Source organism: Ictalurus furcatus, chromosome 10 (genome assembly GCF_023375685.1).
Source record: "Ictalurus furcatus strain D&B chromosome 10, Billie_1.0, whole genome shotgun sequence".
NCBI classification, from domain to species: domain Eukaryota; kingdom Metazoa; phylum Chordata; class Actinopteri; order Siluriformes; family Ictaluridae; genus Ictalurus; species Ictalurus furcatus.
Window position 1 is genome coordinate 27,300,752 of NC_071264.1, and position 13,182 is coordinate 27,313,933.

The window sequence follows — 13,182 nt, forward strand, 5'->3', positions numbered from 1 at the left end:
GTCACGTGGGCCGGGAATCGAACCGCTCAACCCTACGATTAGTGGACAACCCGCTCTACCACCTGAGACACAGCCGCCCCAGTGAACAGTTAATGTTCATGGTCGTTGGTACCAGATGGGCTGGTTTCAGTAGTTCAGAAACTGCTGGTCTCCTGGGATTTTCACACTCAGCAGTCTCTAGTGTTTACTCAAAATGGTGCAATAAACAAAAAGTATCCTGTGAGCGGAGGGTCTGCAGGCTGAAACGGCTTGTTGATGAGAGAGATCAGAGGAGAATGAGCAGAGAGGACTGGAACCTGATGTGGTCTTCTCCTGTTGTCGCCCATCCACCTCAGGGTTTGATGTTTCGTGCGTGCTGAGATGTTTTTCTGCTCACCACGCTCAACATTGAGATAATATAGACTTCCTGGCAGCTCAAACCAATCTGGCCATTTTCCCCTGACCTCTCTTATCAACAATGTGTTTTCTCCCACAGAACTGTGGCTCACCCAATGTTTCTCACACCATTCTGTGTAAACTCTAGAGACTGTTATAGTAACTCTATCATTCAGGCATGTTGTTATTGGAATTTAAATGCACAGCACAATGTGCCTTAGTCTCCTTGTTTAATGTTCTTGACTGAATTGTCCCTTTTCCCCAGAGAGGGTTCAGCAAGACACACACACACTCACTCACACACGCATGCGTACACACACACATGCAGGCACGCACACACACACACACACACACAAATGGAAGGATTTTTTTCTTACCAAAAATCATCCAAGTACCATAAATCCTTCAAAAAAAAACCAAAAAAAACACAGCTAGTGTTTAAGATTGCATTTTTATTTCATTATTTCTATTGTAGTGTACTACACTGCAGATTTGATTTAAAAAATTATTATTTTTTTTCTTAAAACAGATCGAAAGTGGTGTCCTGTATATTTATATATATTTGAATTAGGGTTAAATGCTCCCGGGAATTAAACACCCTCTGAAGTTATTTATTCACCAAATCTCAAAATGTCACCAGTTTGCCTTTCAGCACTTTCTCCGGACGCTGCCATAGTCAGCTAAAATATATGCTAATATCATTCAATTATTCCATGCCATCATTTCTGAGTTAAATCGACCTTGCTTTTATAATGAAGACATTCTGTATATGATTAAATTGGACCTCTGATAATTTATTGACCTCTGGCATTGTTAAATTGGGTGTCATGAAAAAAAAAAAAGGCCTTTAGATGATATCCTACCAGAATCCTACAGTTCTACAGTTATTGACTAAAACTGTGTTAAACGTTTGTTCCTCTATGGTCAAAGCTGTGCTGTTGGCTCTAAATGAGTGTAATATACAATACAGTACAATAGACGATTGAATTCTGTATTACCTGTTAATTCTGCTGTTTTGTTTTACACTGATCAGCCATAACCTTAAAACCACCTGCCTAATATTGTGTAGGTCCCCCTTATGCCTCCAAATCAGCTCTGACCCGTCGACTCATGGACTCCACAGGACCTCTGAAGGTGTGCTGTGGTATCTGGCACCAAGACGTTAGCAGCAGAAGCTTTAAGTCCTGTAAGTTGCGAGGTCGGGCCTCACTGGATTGGACTTGTTTGTCCGGCACATCCAACAGACGCTCGATCGGATTGAGATCTGGGGAATTTGGAGGCCGAGTCAACACCTTGAACTTTTTGTCATATTCCTCAAACCGTTCCTGATTAATTTTTGCAATGTCTCAAGGCGCATTATCCTGCTGAAAGATTCCGCTGACATTAGGGAATACCGTTGCTATGAAGGTGTGTACTTGGTCTGCAATAATGTTTAGGTAGATGGTACGTGTCAAAGTAACATCCACATGAATGCCAGGACCTACAGTTTCCCAGTAGAACATTACCCAGAGCATCACACTTCCTCCGCCGACTTGCCTTCTTCCCATAGTGCATCCTGGAGCCATCTCTTCTCCAGGTAAGTGACGCACATGAAAAACATGATACATCAGACCAGGCAACCTTCTTCCATAGCTCCATGGTTCAGTTCTGACACTCACCACGCACATCAATGACTCTTGGGTGCCCATGAACCTTCACCGATTGTCCTTCCTTGGACCATTTTTGTTAGGTACTAACCACTGCATAAGACAAGACCTGTCGGCTGACCCAGTCGTCTAACCATCACACTTTGGCCCTTGTGAAAGTCACTCAGATCCTTACGCTTGCCCATTTTTCCTACTTCCAACACAACAACTTCGAGAACTGACTGTTCACTTACTGTTTAATATATCCCACCCCTTGACAGGTGCCAATGTAACAAAATAATCAATGTTATTCATGTCACTTGTAAGTGGTTTTAATGTTATAACTGTTCGGTGTAGAGCTACAATGCATAGGATTTTTTTTGTATCCATGAAGAAGAGTACAAATACTTGATAATCTAAAATACTTGAATTGGAGGGAAACTTAGATATATCAAACATCACCAAGCCCCAACTTTAGGAGCAAATGAAGTGGGTTTTACAGGAAAAACCCAGCATCCAATCAGGAGACAGAGTGAGAGCATGAGAGAATAAACAAAGCAAACAGGAGTGTGTTACAGTCCGATATTATACTACAAGAAAAAAAAAAAGATTCCTCACTGAGTTTTAGCTGTTCTCTTGCCAAACAGCAGTTATTTATTCTCTTTGATGGAAAGCTAGTGAAGTTCTGAATGTTGAATGTGTGTAGTTTTTGTAACTCATATCCAGCTAATTACTTACAGGAGGTTTTTGTATTGCGAACTCACTTATACTGGGTGAGAGTGAATCTTCCAGGGCATCTGCTCGCCCTTGGTGTGTGTATTTTTTGCTCTGTGTTTCAGTTTGCATTTTGTGTGCACCTTGTGTCTGATGTTTTGGACATGGAAAGCACAGACTGGGTTATAAAAATACACACACCAGAAGCAAACATCTCACACAGCAGCATTCTGAGATCACAGCAAAGCTACCGTGAGGTTTTGCTCTTTCACCTGGAACTCAGTAACCATGACAGTCACATTAACGAGCACAAATAAATAGTGAATCACAAACTGCATGCTACTATATGTAAAGTTTTTCAGTACACCATTGGTATTACTACTTAGTGCACAGTAAACATACTACATAGTATATAGCATACTACTTAGTGCATGATATACAGTTTGGGTGGCAGTGTTGAATTTGAATGTGTATTGACATTGCACTGTAATCAGAGCCTGCTGTGACATCTGTTCTGTTTCTAAATACACATGTTTAGGCTGTACTCAGTCAGCAAAAAAAAATGACTCTGATTATATTTGCTGCACAAATACTGAATTTTGTGTTTATACTCTGCTGCGATGCAAACATGCTCCGTTTAGGTCTTAGTACACACACACACACACACACACACACACACACACACACACACACACACACACACACACACACATACATATATATATATATATATATATATATATATATATATATATATATATATATATATATATATATATATATATATATATAAGAAATAAATTAATACAGTAAAATATTTAAACCAGAGTGGCATTAATTTTGGCTCTTATAATAAACCGAACTATACCGACATCTAGTGTTGTTTATAAGAACTGCAGCTAGTAGGCTTTAAATCCTTTACAAAAACTTTCTTATTAAAAACATGTAGGTACTAATTATAAATTATAATGTTTTGTGTCCAAACAGAAACGAAAAGAGGAAATTAAAAGGTTTACTAATATGTAAGTACAAACTAATCAAACGTTTTCCCACTGTATCCCAGTGTCTGTGTTTTACATTAAGAATTTAAAAGCATGATGTTATTCTTTTACAAAAATCACAACATCTTTCTCTGAATCGTTTTGTATGTTTTCAGTCATTTTTAAATGACTTCAAATACTCTGACTTTGTAGAAACTCTCATAGAATTTCTGATCTTTTAAAATGGGAATTGTATGTTTTAATGGAAGCTGTAATGGTTCCTATGAGTCTCTACTGGTAATTTATTGCCTTCTATTGGTGGCATGTTATGTCTAGTGGATACCATTAAGGACCAGTAATGGTAATGGCAATGGTTTTTATGTTTGCTGGTGGTTTGTTAAGGTATTTGTAGTGGAAACCATTAGAATTTCTGTGATGGTTTCTATTGTGTTTTTTTTCAGCAGGGATTGCATTCATGTGTTGAATTTATCTCAACTTTTGCACTCAAATTCTTGTTATATTCAAACTGACACGGCTTTCAATGTAGTAAATTGTTTATTATTTTACGTTTAAAATAATTACTTCACGACCTCGAACCTCCCCCCACCCCCGCTACTATGTTTAGCTTTTCGCCCATTGTTGTTACAGGGGAGTTTCCCCGATGAGTAACTATGTGACGTAAGACGTCATGAGTTACGTTCAATGCGGAAGTAAAAAGAAGCTTCATATCATTTCCATCATCGAAATTGGTTACGCCTGTATAGTCTTCACACGAAATCGAAGAAAGGTAAGTACAACAATAACTCCTACATTTCTAACTTGATACCGATTCATAAAGACTTGTTTCAAGTATACAGTCTTTGTTGACATTCTTCCTTTGACGTTAGCGACCTAAATAGCCAGCCGGTTAGTGTTATCTCTTCCTGGTGTGATTGCTCGCGTTTCTGGGCCTTGTTTTTTTTTCCCCCTACCTGTTTTCCGATTCCTGAGCTGTGATTGGGTTAGGTAGTTCTATACGAGCAGTCCAGTGGTTGTAAGCGATGATTGACGCAAGCGTTTGACCTACTAACCAATCGTAATGAAGGGGTGGGATTTCTACGAATACGGGTAATGGAAATAACGCGTTTCCTCGTTGCTAGCTTAGTGGACGTTATTTATTTACACTCGTGAACTTGATATATATCATTCACAGAACGTAAGTGGATTATTATATATATTTTTTAAAATTAGAAATAATTAGTAGTATAAGCATTTCGACAATAACGTGTTTTTATGAGAATTAGTTGGTTGTAATGTTTATCCTTTAACGCAAATATATTTAGTTGGGTAGCTTAGCTTATTTTAACTGTACTGTGTTGTATGATTTATTAAATTTTTTTTAACTTAGTTTTATGGATACTTTTGTATAAAAAAAACCCCATTTATTTATTGAAATAGGGAAATGGTGCAAGATACAGTCGTCTTATAATTATAGCTTAAATAATTGATGGTCTGTTGCCATAGCACCACCCAAAAAGCAGTCAAGCTGAGAACTTTTCAAGCTCTAAAGCTGTAACAAGAATCTGTACATATAACACTGACTACGTTTACATGGACAGCAGTAATGTAATTATTGACCTTACTCTGAGTAAGACAATATTGTGATTAAGGTGTTTACATGAGTCGCTTTTAGAATACTCCTTTCATGTACCCGTTTTACGTGTTCTAGTACATAGTTCGATTTACGTCACCGCGCCACGCTGTCCGACGTCCCTCTAGAATTTCACGTATCAACATACAATTCGTCTTCGTTATGGTACCATATACAGTTTTGGGTGTTTTTATAAAAAAAATTTACGAACGCTTCAAGTGCGGTTAATTATTTGACGTGCTAATAGACGACTGCTTGAAGCCGTGGGCTGCGTTCCAAACCGCGTATGCTGCATTCCAAACCGCGTATTTACTTTCTATATAGTAGGCGAGATGCATGTATTTCTCCTACTATAGGCCTATAGTAGGTAAGTACGCGGTTTGGGACGCACCGTGCTCTCTTGTTTGCCGTAAGACGGTTGTGTCCTGTCGCAAAATGTGGTGAAAACTCTCACACGATGTTAATAATGTGATTAAGGTGTGTGCATGTCTGTAATACACCTGGATAATGCGACTAAAACATGAATACTCCACATGTCTTAATTCGATTTGTGTTTACTCTAAGTATGACTTTAATCGGATTAAGGTCATTAAAAATCGCTGTTTACATGCTACTTTCTTAATCAGAGTATCGTCTTAATTGGGTTAATATCGGATTATTGTTGTCCATGTAAACGTACTGACTGTGTCCTTTGTGCTTGTTTTGTGTTTTGTAATCATCCACAGTGATCTCTCCATCATGCTCGGTGGTGGATTCAAAGGAGAAAGACTGCGAGTCAATCTCAGACTCGTCATCAACCGCCTCAAACTGCTTGAGAAGAAGAAAAGTGAGTCGTCGTCATCGTCGTCCCTCCTTACTTGTTGTTGTTATAAAGAGGTAGATGTTCTCGCTGAATCGTTTTTTCTCTGTATCTCCAGCTGAATTAGCTCAGAAGGCCCGGAAGGAGATCGCAGACTACCTGTCGTCGGGTAAAGATGAGCGAGCACGGATCAGGGTGGAGCACATCATCAGAGAAGATTATCTGGTGGAGGCCATGGAGATCCTCGAGTTGTACTGCGATCTGCTGCTGACACGCTTCGGTCTAATCCAGTCTATGAAGTGAGTTTCGGAGGCAAGCGGTTAACTAATAATCGTCAGGGTTCGTAAGAATGCGTGAAAATCTTTGATTTGCAAACGTGCTTCTTCGTGAATGAAACAACCAGAGAATAATGAGCTGTTCGTTATGTATGTAAGGATTAAAACACTTCAGGATGTGTTTTTATTAGAAAAGAATCAACAACAGGGTGGAGTGAAGCGAAGTGATGTGGAGTTCCTGGGACCAAGCTGAAGTTAGGGCTGGGGGCGATATGCTAAAAATATCATGTCACGATACTTGAGGACATTTCTGCGATACACGACGCGTATGACGATATATAATTTAGCTGGCAAAAACAGTTAAACTGAGTTTGACGATACTTTTTCTTTAATGCCTACGAAGACAGAGAAGATTACGTTTTTTAATTTATTTTTGAAATTACATCAAATCAACGGCATCCATTTAATTTGTAGCATTTAATTTGTAATGATTAAAAATGTAAAAAATACATCACTATACCAACAATATCTCAGAAAAGTGTATCGTGAAATCATTTATCGATATTTTTACTCGCTATATATCACCCAACACTATCTGAAGTTGATTATGTTCTAATAACAGCACACCCTGAAGTGTTTTACAGCTTTTATCCCACAGAAATATGGCATTAGTTGTGACTTTTATTTATTAAACAACCAAAACATTGTACTTTTTATCGGTTTACAGTTATATTTAATGTTGTGGGACATCCTCGGATCAAGGTGGATGGATGGATGGATAGATAGATAGGTCAATCTGTCTATCTATCTTATCACTGTATTCATCCCAGAGGGAAATTCACCTATTACAGCAGCACAGAGAGCTAGAAGTATAAGGTTTCTGTTATTACTTACAATATAGCAGCTATAAATAGTTATTCCTGCACCAACCTGTGTTTTTTTTTTTCTACCTCTTGAGAAAGCACAGCTTGTCATGTTACAGAGAGATCCAGTATCGTAATATGTAAAGCTACAGCTTTAAAGGGTCATACCGAACACACACAATCTTTTTGAAAAATGCAACTTAGGTCCTGTTTACACTAGTGCGTTTCGGTTTTAAAATGAAAACGATCCTCGTCCACACTGGCGTTTCCGCTGTGTTTCAGAAACGATCTCCGTCCACACTACACGACCGAATACGCATGACACATGACCATTCATGCACACTGGGCATGCGCATACGAGTGTAAACAGGAAGTTGGTTGGTAGTCACCGGCAGGCACAACAATGCTAGTCACCGGCCGGCATTCCATGTAGGGCTTATGCCGCTTGAAACGAGATTTTTTGCCGATTGCTCTAATTATAGCTTGCTTCCTGCGCATGTCGGCGGCTGCAGTATTATAAAATACAGAATTTAACTGCACAATGGCAGCTAAGAATGACAACAAAGCCAGCAAAGCTTGCGGTTCAGTCTCCGTGTTGTTGTGTATACGATCAAGGTAGCGTCATATGGTAGGGGCTCGACGAATCAGGGAAAGATACGCAATGATCTAGAAGACCCAATCAGGGGGCGAATGTGGGCGGAGCCACGTCTTCGTTTTGGACTGTTTAACGCGAGCCTGGAGATTTCAAACTAAAACGGGGTCTTCGGCGTTTCCAAAAGTCTCTGTTTTCGAGGGTCGACAACGCCGGAGTAGTGTAGACGACAGGCGTAAACGTAGCAACAGTTATGCGTTTTCAAACGAAGACGCACGAGTGTAAACAGGGCCTTAAATGGGCGTGGATGGCTGTGAGAAGAAGTGGGGGAGTGGGCGAGGCAGGGGAGGAAGAGGGTTAATGTGCTGTCATGAATAATTAAGAGACAGCATCTTCTCGTAGGATAAGAACACACAGTCATGAATAATTGAGACACCCACACGTCATCGAAGTACTATAGTACATTGCCACGTCACGGCCTGTGACTAAACTCGCGGTGTAGATTTTAAACGTGGAAGATGAACATAGCGGGAAAAAAGCTCAAAATTAACCAGTTTTCTCCTACAATTAAAATGAACGGATGCTAACGTTGGTCTTTTATGAAGTGCGACACAAACACCTCTGTTAAGATCTCAGAAAATGTAGTTTAGTGTTTCATGACTCTTTAAGCGCTTGCACTGGAGACTCCTTCCAAAAATGCTAAACGATCTTCTCCTTACAGGAAGCTTCACCATATCAACAATTTAGTTATTTATTTATTTTTAAAATCAGGTGTTGTGGAATGTCTGCCATACAAGTCCTTGTGAATGAGTCGCTACTGTAGAAAAGATACCGCGTTAGAGCGAGCACGTTAATATTATCCTGTGATTTGAATTACAGCTGGAACTATTCAGAGCTGCAGTTCTAGAAAAAGAACCAACACCTTCTGAGCAGTCCGAATTGAAAATTCAGCAGCGCTGTGGAAAATATTAGCACGTCTTTCATTAGCACAGTTTTCCTGCGTGCCCACTGAGCCCGCAGTGCCAGATTAATACATCTTAATAGAATTTAATGTAATGACTATAATCAGATTCTAGCACCGGATATTAAACAAGGAAGGTGGCCCGTTCGAGTAATAAAAGATTACCGTTATACTCTGACATCTGACCAGCAGATGTCAGAAGTGAATACAGAGGGCTGAATACACAGACAGCAGAAAGGAAATAGACATCCTTCTGACTTCTGTAATTTGTGCCATATAGCCTACAAAGGCTTTCTAACATTTTTATAACAAAAAATGCTATCTGAAATTCCATCTATGACACAGCTGTGTGATTGTATATTGAGCTGAATCTCCTGTGAACGATTTACAAACTATCCAGCTTGATAAATGTAGTCGGACGAATCAAGGAAATTGAGTTTGGTTTTCTTCTTCCTCACAGAGAGCTCGATCCTGGCCTTCAGGAAGCAGTGTCCACTCTGATCTGGGCGGCTCCTCGCCTGCAGTCGGAAGTCACCGAGCTCAAAATCGTAAATATCTTCACGCGCAAGTAACGCAAACGTACGATATTTCACCCCCGCAATATATTGATCTCGTTTCTTTTGTAGGTTTCAGACCAGCTGTGCGCCAAATACAGCAAGGAGTACGGCAAGCTGTGCAGGACAAACCAAATCGGAACAGTCAACGACCGAGTATGACTTCATGCCAGATAGAATTTATTACTGTATAAAGAGTACACTTTTATGCTTAACTTCTGTGTTGGTCGTATTTTACCAGCTCATGCACAAACTGAGTGTGGAGGCCCCGCCAAAGATCCTGGTGGAACGTTACCTCATAGAAATAGCCAAAAACTACAATGTCCCGTATGAACCTGACGCGATGGTGCGGGTAAGGTGCATGCACGTGTTGCTAGGTAGCACTTGTTGTTGTGGTTTATCCGGATGATTCTGTCTAATCGAGTGCTGTGTTTGTAGCCGGAGGTAGGAGAGGAAGCAGACCTCATAGACGTGGACAGCGACTTTAAGAAGCACGGCGGTGGAGGCGGAGGTGGTGGAGGTTTCACTGCTCCGGCTGCTGCTATGCCTATGCCTATGCCTATGCCCATGCCCATGCCCATGCCAACACCCACAGCCTTCAACTACCCTCCATCCAAAGGAGCTGTGAGTCCCTGTCATTCACGCCTCCCTATCAATCACATCATGAATTAATGCTAATTTAGCATGCTTTTCTACCACTCTCTTCTCCTTTGTCTATAGGATCCCTTCAGCGCTCCTGCTGCCACTTATGATGTTGGCTTTAACAACTTCCAGCCTCCAATGAGGGGAGGGCAGCCGCCTCAGCTCCCCAGCTGCCCTCCAACCTACGAGTCTGTAAGTGCAAGTACCCCTGCCCCCTTCTCACCCTTCCAGACCGAGCCGGACGTCCTGTTGACCTTTCAGGAAAGAGCAGTTTGTTCTAGTTCATACGCACTGTCAGTTGTTGCTGCTTTATGTCTTCCTTTTGTTTGGAGAAACTAACCCCCGGGTCTTAATATTTACCAAATCCGGATGCTGGAGTGAATGGAATAGTGCATGGATAAATCGAAATAGATGACCTTCGACCTGAATCACTACTCTATAGTCAAGTGCAAAAGTTTGCACGCCCTTAGGCGTGAATGAAATGATGAAAAATATGGTATTTATAGCTAGTGTTGTTTCTGAACCTTTGGGGACCTTCAACGACCTCCTTCTCCTCCCATTTCCTACCACCGGAGTTACTTCCTTCTTCACTTTCTTCATGACTTCCTTAGTTTGTTCCCTCCTTCCTTCCTGAACTCCTTTCCCTTATTTTCTTCCCGACTTCTTTCCTACTTTCCGTCCTTCCTTCCTTCCTTCCCTACTTTCTTCCTGACTCTTTCATTCAGCCTGCCTGATGTTCTTTGTGGCTTCCATCTTCCATTCTTCCTGACTTACATCCTTACTGGCTTTCCTTCCTTCTATCATACCTACCTACAGTATCTACCTACTTCCTTCCGTCTTTACTTCCTTACTTTGTGGCTTTCTTCTTCCATTCTTCCTGACTTGCATCCCTCCTTCATGTCTACATCCTTATTGACTGACCTTCCTGACTTCTTCATTGTCTTATCAGTAGTAGCAAAATGTATCAGTATTTTAAGCTGCTTATAAACGTGACATAAATATAAATACAAAATTCTCTAATTACTAATGATCTAATTAAGAAGATTCTAGCAGTTGTGGGACATTTTATTTCATAACATGCTTATTAATAGTTTATATACCGCTTTAATAATTTTGTGTGTGTAGATAAAATGAAGGGGAAAAAAAAAAAACCCATTCAGAAAACATGGGGGTCCAAACCTTTGCACTCACCTGTATGTAGTGGTTATTGTATGACGTAATTATTTAAATTTTATTTTTTTTTAAATCCAGTGAACACGTGTGCAGTCAGTCTCAGCGATTAACATTACAGCAGCAATTAACAGCTGTAATTAACATGCTCTGATTTTTGCTGCTCAATCATGAAAGAAAAATCAGAACTGGAATGAGCAAGCGATTTCCTTTTCCTTAGAGGAATAACACACTAACCCCAACGTCTAATCTATAATATTCAGAATAGTAGCACGTTTTGAATTCTCTCTAACATGCTTTGTGCTTTTATTGAAGATTGATGAGTTGGCTGATTGTCCCCAGGTTGTCCCAGGTACGTATCCCTATTCCCTGACTACCGAAACCTCACGTCGTGGTTGTAGATGTTCATTTCCTCCAGACACCTCACTGTGCGTTTCTCTGTGCAGCCTCTGGCCCGTCTGCTCAGACCTACGATAACAACATGCTTCCCGAGCTTCCCTCGGTTCCCGACACACTCCCTAACTCGTCCTTTGGCGGCAACAACGGTGCGTCAGACGACATCGACTTTGACGACCTGTCACGGCGCTTTGAGGAGCTCAAGAAGAAGACCTAATCTCTCAGAAGCCCACGTCTGTCCACATGTACGTCCGGTGGATGGAATCTTCAGGAGAAGAGGGCCAAAAAGAAAAAAAGCCCTGATCAGATTATTAACCCCAAATCTTCATCTGGAGCAGTGATTTCTAATTACTTCAGACATCAGTGTAACATTTACCTCATGTGGAAAAAAACACACACAAAAAAAACAAAACGCACTGGTGTCTTTCTGGTGGAGGTTATTTTAATCATAACATCTCAACATGAAGGCTCTGATGGAATTTTCAACACCATAAATCAAGACTTTTCACTAGACTATTGCTATAATCCCTTTTTTTAAGCACTTTCCATATATGGCCTTTCTGTAATGTAATGTAATGTAATATAGCTAGAGCATTGCCACGCCCAGATGGTGTGACGTCATCGCCAGGCCACTGTTTTACTTTGTTACCGTCATTCATCTGGATAAAGGAATATGATTTAGTTATTAATAAGAAGAAAGATTTAATCCAACCCTTAGTGTTCGTACTATGTCAGAGGTGTTGAATGACTCAGCAGTTGTTTTCAGTACTAACAGCACAGACAGGTTGAACCTGTTGCTACCGATCACACCCAGTGTCAAGGTAGGGACTTTTCGAATGACTTAATCCACCACGTGGGCTACGTCACTGTTCAACAGGGCTAATCTGATTCGTCATGTGACCTGAATATCTCTGGAATGACACAGCTACCTTTTAATTTTTAATTTGAATAAATTAGCAAAGCATCACCTGATTACTAAGTGAAATATTAAGAAGTGGCAGACTTGCTTATTTGTACTTAACGCTAGGAATAACCTTATTAGCAGATTTACCATTTTTTGATGAGATGAAAATTTTCACATGGTCTTACCACATGATAAACTGACTCACTGGTTTTTATCTTCGAAGCAAACACTCCCAGAGTATTATTATCTTCGTCATTATATTACCATCTCCTGATCTGTGGCCTTGCCTTTTATTCCAGTTAGGTCCAGTTTCTAAATGTGTGTGTGTGTATATATATATATATATATATATATATATATATATATATATATATATATATATATATATATACACATTTTTTTTTGGTGAAGGTTTTCCTTTTGTTTTACTTGGCTTCTGGAGAGTGTTAATACTTTCGACATATACAAAAACTGTTTTGTTTGTGTAGTTCCGAAGGGTTTTCTTTTTTTTCCCTTTTTTTTTTCCCTCCCCTCTTTCTTTATTCCCCATCCCTGTAACACTACTGTGCACCAATGGGAGCTTTAGGAATGCTTGTTACAAGTTTTACCATGTAGTGGACACATATCAGAAGGTTATATAATAAAGTATATTTGCTCAGAACTTTTCTCACACTATGAATTTTATTAAAAGGACTGATTTGA

The 13,182-nt window shown here is 40.0% G+C and overlaps 1 protein-coding gene across 5 annotated transcripts; it reads left to right on the plus strand.

The window, feature by feature from the left end:
- The first annotated feature begins 4,377 nt into the window (after positions 1-4,377).
- On the plus strand, positions 4,378-13,182 carry ist1 (IST1 factor associated with ESCRT-III). 5 transcript variants are annotated; one of them, XM_053634785.1, is made up of 10 exons: positions 4,378-4,481; positions 6,050-6,150; positions 6,242-6,422; positions 9,275-9,362; positions 9,441-9,524; positions 9,610-9,720; positions 9,807-9,992; positions 10,089-10,202; positions 11,496-11,532; positions 11,627-13,182. In XM_053634785.1, the coding sequence occupies exons 2-10, from the start codon at positions 6,063-6,065 to the stop codon at positions 11,791-11,793; spliced, it is 1,056 nt and encodes a 351-aa protein (XP_053490760.1). In that variant the 5' UTR covers positions 4,378-4,481; positions 6,050-6,062; the 3' UTR covers positions 11,794-13,182. The 5 variants fall into 5 exon arrangements, with proteins under 5 accessions (XP_053490760.1, XP_053490758.1, XP_053490761.1 ...); XM_053634783.1 differs by lacking the exon at positions 4,378-4,481 and adding an exon at positions 4,678-4,801; XM_053634786.1 differs by lacking the exon at positions 4,378-4,481 and adding an exon at positions 4,757-4,889.

Excerpts from the sequence above, each read along its gene's own strand:
- ist1 (XM_053634783.1), top strand. The coding sequence starts at position 4,773 with ATGAAGGGGTGGGATTTCTACGAATACGG. Across the intron at positions 9,363-9,440 it reads AAGTCACCGAGCTCAAAATC|GTTTCAGACCAGCTGTGCGC; the intron begins GTAAATATCTTC and ends TTTCTTTTGTAG. Across the intron at positions 9,721-9,806 it reads AACCTGACGCGATGGTGCGG|CCGGAGGTAGGAGAGGAAGC; the intron begins GTAAGGTGCATG and ends CTGTGTTTGTAG.